We start from the raw sequence: 6672 nt of genomic DNA, 5'->3' as shown, positions 1-6672 counted from the left end.
AAATATTTAACACATTTTTAAATAATTTTTCAACAAATACAACTATAAGCCTACATATATTTAGATTTTAGAATATAATCTGACAAGTTTTAACCTTCATAATTCATTTTGACATTGTGCACTAACGTAAGTATTTCTTTAACTATCCGCTAGTAAACAAGGATCGTCAATTATGTTTCTTGTAAAATTTATTGTGTCTAAAAATTAACTTGGTATAGTTATTTTTATTATTATTATTATTATTAATACTACTGTTAGTATTTGTTGAGATGAAAACAGAGACGTGGAAAAATATTTCTATCGGTTTTCGATCCACCATGTACAGAGTCTATATACATCGGCTAGCATTTATCAAGTAAAAGAAACTATCTAAAGATGACAGCAGACATAACTAGCTATCACGTGGTTTACATTGAATCAGTCTGTATGTTCAAGTTCCAGTTTAATTACAGCTGACATGACTAGCTATCACGTGGTTAACATTTGGGTTTTAAGCACGTTTTCAAGTTCAAGTTCGACTCTAAATATTAGAATATTCACAACCTACTTCAAAAAATAGATATTTGAAATATATTTATTTAATATATAATTATATTATATAAATAAAATATTAATACGATCCTAGTTTACAACATAAGAGTTCATCTCCATGAGAGACCAAGAAGTGAGAAGAAGTAAGTTTTTACGGTCTGATTTTTCTAGTAAATGTTCAAAATCAGGGTGAAAATTGAAGCAGCAAAGGAATATTAACCCATGAGAGACCAAGAAGTGACCCGATGAATTCTCCTTTGAAGATTCCTGCTACCATATATTTTCGAGTCATTCAGAGATCTTCATTCAAGAAAACTTGGATAATGATTCCCTCATCAATGTTATATCAAAAGCAGGCAAAGAAAATCCCATACTCAATCGAAAATAAAACATTGTCTAATCAAAATCTGGGAAATAACACAAACAATTAAAGTTCTCATTTGGTTCAACCACATATATGACAATAAACCCCCCTTAGGTCATCCTTTGAGCAGCCTCCTTTGCAAGGAGTTTTTCTTTGGCTTTTGTCTTAGCCTGAGATTTGGAGCCCATAACACCCCCTCCCCACTTCTTCCTAGTCTCATCATACTTGTCATTGAAGTTGGCCTGTAAGAAAAGTTGAGAAAGCACATCATATCAACATTGGGAGCTTGTTCAAAGCTGCAGAAAATTTACAACATGTTTTTGGTAAATCTCTTACCTTGATAGCTTCCAAAATTTTACTGAACTCCATTTTGTCTTCATTCTTCACGGAGGTTAGACACAAGACAGATGCAGTCTTCTTGTGAACAATCTGCAAAATACCATGCACAAACAAAAATAAATTGGTATCACAAATATTTACAAAGGGTTTATCAAATACCATGAGATAAAAAAACACTTACAGTTCCCAACCTAGCCTTCCCCTTTACAATGCAGTATGGAATTTCCATTTTCCTGCATAAAGCAGGGAGCCATACAACCAATTCGATTGGATCCACATCATGAGCAATAACAACCAACTGGGCCTTGTTCTGCAATAGAAGTTTGATGGCACCATCAGTTTCCTGGTGCTAATACTTACTAGACGAAGTATGCACATCGAGAAGCAGAATAACAAACCCACCTGCTCGATCAGATAGGTCACATGGTTCAGCCCATATTTCACGACAATAGGCTTCTTAAGTTCAGGAGTTTTTCCTTCAGCTTCAGCCTGAGCTCTTTTCAGAAGGCGTTCTTTCTTCTGAGCTTTATCCTCGGGCCTGTATTTGAGCATCATCTTGAACAGATTTGAAGCTGCAAATCCAAAAAATAATAATGACTGAGAGTATCCCTCGAAATATTTCCTATCAGCAAGCTAGAATGCTTCAGTAATATGTTAACCATAATGGATTCCAGTCAATACAGTATTCAGCAGATCAAGGACAGGAATACCTTACATCCCTCCAGTGCAAATCAATCAAGAATGTAAAACAAGTAGATACAAGTCCAACAAAAAGGTACCTAAATATTGCTACTTATCACTCAAAACGACACTAACAACAGTACAGCACAAAGTATACCGCTCAACTCCTATTAAAACTTGAACAAATTAGTGTGTCAATGCATCATGCTCGAATGAAATCTATAACTTGGACTCGAACTAAATGTATAATCATATATGCATCTTAATCATTAAACACAACAGATGAAAACATCTGCAACAAGGTCACCATCAATTCATAGAACAGAGTCGCATAAAAATCTCACGAGCTCCGACTAGATTCGGATCAATTGAACATTAACACAAAAAAGAACGAACTTTACATCGCTGCCCCTTTCCGTAACAAAACTAAAAAATATATAATGTTAAAGCGAAAAGATTTAGATAAGGGCAACAAACCCAAGTTCTTGTCTAGGGTCTTGGAGAACTGATGAATCGGCGGCGGAACCTTCAATCGCTGCTTCAAAATCATCTTCTTCCGTTGAATCCGCACCACTTGAGGCCATTTCACGTATCTATGAAGATCCTTCTTCGGTGGTAAAGCTCCTCCTATTCCGAATTGCTTAGGACGTTTCTCGAAGAGTGGATTGACCACTTTCTCGGCCTTTTTCTTGGCAGCAGCAGGAAGCTTCACGCCTTTCTTGGGAGCCTGAAAGAACAACCCATATTATTCAAAAAGAATTTACGCGTGTGGACATGAATGAGGCTGAGGAGAGGAGACTCACCATTTCTCAATTGCAGAGGAATGGTGATTAAACCCTAAACCTGTTTTTTATAGAGCATTAATGGGCTTCTACCTAGGCCCAATCTTCCTGAACTTTCCTAAAAAACGAAAACAGATTCTCTTTTTAAAAAATAAAAAGTATTATATTTAAATTAATGAACAATTATCTTATCAAAATTAAAAATATATATACTATTTTTTAAAAAAATTGAAAAATTATATCTATACTATATTATTATATAATATGAGCATCATATACTAGCCGACTGAAATTATAGGTTAATTTTATATTTGCCTAAAACACTCTGTATCTTATCAACAATTTCTTTTCTTTCTCTGTGTTTTTTAATTTTTAAATGATTATATGAAATCTAAGATAAAAAAAAATATTTTGTGATTTTATATTTTAATATACACAAAAAAAATTGTGAGATGGTCTCACGAGTCAATTTTGTGATAAAAGTCTCTTATTTGAGTCACTCATGAAAAAATATTAAATTTTATGTCAAAAATATTTATTATTGTTGTAAATATAGGTAATGTTGACCGGTCTCAGAGATAAAAATCCGTAAAACTGTCTCACAAAAGACCTACTATTTAATATAATCTCTAAAAGTTCGGGTTTTTTTTTAAAATAATTTAATTTTAAAAATGTTTTTCACAAATAATGTAAAAAAAAATATTTCCAAAATTACTGCAATCCGCACTTACGGAGCGCGGACGCTGCTCCACTGAACTAGCTAGGGTTCGAAATATTGGCTATGAAAAAGAAAAGGGTCGAACCATCGTCCACGGGGGTCGATTCATGGTTCATGAGGGTGGTTTAGGTAATAAAAGTCTATGTTTAAAATTTGAGAAGAAAATATTAAAGTTTGAATTAATCCGATAATTAAACGCTTTACGAATTAGTAAATAGTAAATTAAATCGAAAGCCTCGAATTTAAGCTAAATAAAAATATTAAAAATAAAATTTAAGCTTAAATAATTATTTGAGATGCGTCCCGAAGGGTCATAACGCATGTTAAATTATTTTTATAATTCTTATGATGAAAACATAATAAATTATGATTTATAGTAAAGTTGTGCAATTTTTACTGTAAAAATACTATTTTTGGAAAGTCGTGATATTTTATGATTTAAAAAGGAAATCGAAAAATATTTTGAAGGATGTGAATTGACTGTGACAAAGAGGATAGAGGATATATGATTTTTGGAAATATCATGAGTGAGAAAGCCCCAGAGGGAGCCCGTTTACGGGACAAGGCCCCAGAGGGAGCCCAACGATCGTATTTCCATTTTACGTCGGTGACTAGTGCCCGTCTCCATACGCAATGGTTAGCTAAGACTGATCAGTCGATCAGAGGATAAAAGATTAGTCACTTTCGAGAATCAAACTTCACCCAAAATAATAAAATGATTGAAAGCTTTACGATTTACAATTTATTTATGCTTACAAGTTATTTTAAATAAAAGTATGATTTTAATACATGTGCTTGTATATGTATTATTTCTTACTCATGTTTAGAACGTGGTGAGTCATTAGACTCACTAGGTTTGAATGCTGCAAGTGATGATAATATTGAGGGAGGTGCTGACGCTTGAGTGGATCGAGTACGACAGTACACTCCTGAGGGACATTTATTTTCCGCATTATCTTGATAGTCAAATTTTTAAAAGATTTTGTTAATGATTTATTTGAGATTTTTATGCTTTATTTTGAAATTAGTATGATCATAGTAAATGTTGGAGTTGAATTTTGTTAATTGACGATTTAAGGATTTTTATGCATTTGAGATTTTAAATGTTAAATTAAGTTTTTTATTATGAAAATGTTGAGTATTTTAAGTGCAAATTTCGAATTTAGAAAAAAAAATTAGTAGGTTTTTAAAGTTAAAAAGTAGTGGACGTTTCAATTACAGTTCGGTAACATTTAAATTATGTTTTAAGCATATTTATATGTTGTGATTGTTGTTTATGTGACTTTGTGAATTGGTGAGTTGTTAAATGCCTTACTGAGTTATATGATAAGTCATATCACATTTAATATAGGGCATACTGTTATGACATACATATTGAACAATATCGTTCTTGTTGACCAATTACTATTATTCATTGGTATTCGTCACTGGTTTTTGTATAACTCGAGATCAGGATGTGACTAATAGGCCTATATTGAAACACCTGAAATCAAAGTTAAGATTGATCAATCATGCTGTTTGTGTAGCCCTCGAGGTGAGCACTGAGATTGTGATATCCAATTCTGGTTATTTTTGTTATTTCTGTTATATAATGTTACATCTATGTGGAGACCGAGTTAGGGGTGTTGATTAGTACATCCTGGCATATCTCGCATACTTGATAGGGCGGTTTAGCTGTATGACGATGTAGCTCCCCTGTGAGTTGCTCGAGCATTATTCTTGTTTATCGAATCATTCGTTTGACTCCGTTTACCCCGTTGACATAAGTCATGTTCATGCATTTCATATTTCATCTTTCTTATGTTTTTGCATAACTTATGTTATTGTTATTGATATGAATCTGAACGGGCATGATGTGTTAAATTTTCGGAGGAGATTCAAACAGTTGTGTTGTCTTGACCGTACAAGCTTGATGATGATTAAAGATGAAGAATCAAGCATATTCAAACGCTTGAATAAGTTTAAGGAAGCATTTCATAAAAACGTATCGAGCAACAAAGTATTCGAGTGCAAAAAGACCTCAGAAGGCAGCTAGGACGCGCCCCAATGTACCAGAAACACGCGGCCAAGCGCGCCAGGTCGAGGCAAGCGAAAAATCTCCGCCCTAGCACGCCAACCGCTTCCTAGCGGGGAGAAAGAGCCGCCCCAGCGCTCCTCTGTGCGAGGGCAACCCACCCCAGCGGCCAGAATTCCCCGTCCCAGTGCAGATTTGAAGATGGAAACCCTAACCTATGATTTTTGTTAAATTTTTACATATAAACACATTGTAAAAACATTATAGAATAATTATTAAAGATTGGATATATTTCATTGAGTTTTGTATCAAGATTTTCAAAGCTTTGGTTTGTACAACCAAAAATCAAACTTATCAAATATTCTATCTTTGTGGAAATTGTCGATTGTTCTATAGTCAGATTGAGAAAACTTTCTCCTACAACAAAATAACATAAATGTGTATCAATTAAGCACGTCGTAAGTGGCAACAATGAGAAATATGACAATAAAAATAAAAATTATTACGAGCCTATCAGTGGTTCAGGTTGAATTGTTTGGTTTTGGTTAGTCGGAGTCTCATAGCCAGCTATATTTATATATTTTGAGTTGTGGTCAGTTTTATGTCGTGTTTTATTATCCGAGGAGATGCCTCATGTATCTGTTTAATCATTTGGATTGATCGTTACTTGTTTGAATTTAATATATGTTGTTTGGAAGCCTTGCCAGCTTTTTCGAACTGCTGCCCATGATATTATGTTTTGTGCCTGGTCGGCACTTGCATGTGTGTCTTTATGAATAATGCAGCGTCGTCTTTGAGTCAATATTTTTTACAGGTATTTTAAATTTTCGGTATGTCCTATTTACGGGGAGGTCACGCCGAAATTTTCCAGGCCCTGGGGTCCATTTTAAAGTATTTTAAACCATTTTATGATGCAAATTTAAACAAATCAACATTGTTTGATAATTAAATGTAATTTAAGTTACCGGACCTCACATCGACATATATTATTTGATAGTTATATGTAATATATCGAGTTTAAATTCGATATATAATATTTTTCCAACAAACATCTAACTTCTTATATAGTTAATTATTTTAAATATGCAATGGGTAATAGCGTGCGAGACTTTCAGACATGCGATAAAACCCTAAACTAGACAAAGTGATGGACTTGGGTTATATGGTTCGTTGGGATTTCTAGCCTTAATTTTAAGAATGTATAATGGACTTGTTGAACAGATCCAACATTTCATTACAAAAT

General features: G+C 33.6%; 2 protein-coding genes across 2 annotated transcripts in view; both read right to left on the bottom strand.

Moving 5' to 3' along the window:
- LOC140977408 (uncharacterized) overlaps positions 1 to 100 on the bottom strand; it is a 1253-nt gene extending 1153 nt beyond the window's left edge. Inside the window, exon 1 of the mRNA XM_073442154.1 lies at positions 95 to 100. Coding sequence (XP_073298255.1) covers positions 95 to 100 — 6 coding nt within the window. The remainder of the gene's footprint in view (positions 1 to 94) is intronic.
- An 807-nt stretch (positions 101 to 907) lies between these two features.
- Positions 908 to 2812, bottom strand: LOC140976058 (large ribosomal subunit protein eL8y). Its single transcript, XM_073439921.1, has 6 exons — positions 2719 to 2812; positions 2393 to 2642; positions 1637 to 1806; positions 1416 to 1544; positions 1232 to 1324; positions 908 to 1137 (listed from the first exon to the last, which is right to left on the bottom strand). The coding sequence occupies exons 1-6, from the start codon at positions 2719 to 2721 to the stop codon at positions 1006 to 1008; spliced, it is 777 nt and encodes a 258-aa protein (XP_073296022.1). The 5' UTR covers positions 2722 to 2812; the 3' UTR covers positions 908 to 1005.
- Between the last annotated feature and the right edge of the window lie 3860 nt (positions 2813 to 6672).

This window comes from Primulina huaijiensis, chromosome 5 (assembly GCF_012295235.1).
Source record: "Primulina huaijiensis isolate GDHJ02 chromosome 5, ASM1229523v2, whole genome shotgun sequence".
NCBI classification, from domain to species: Eukaryota; Viridiplantae; Streptophyta; class Magnoliopsida; order Lamiales; family Gesneriaceae; genus Primulina; species Primulina huaijiensis.
This window is presented reverse-complemented; position numbering and strand designations above follow the sequence as displayed.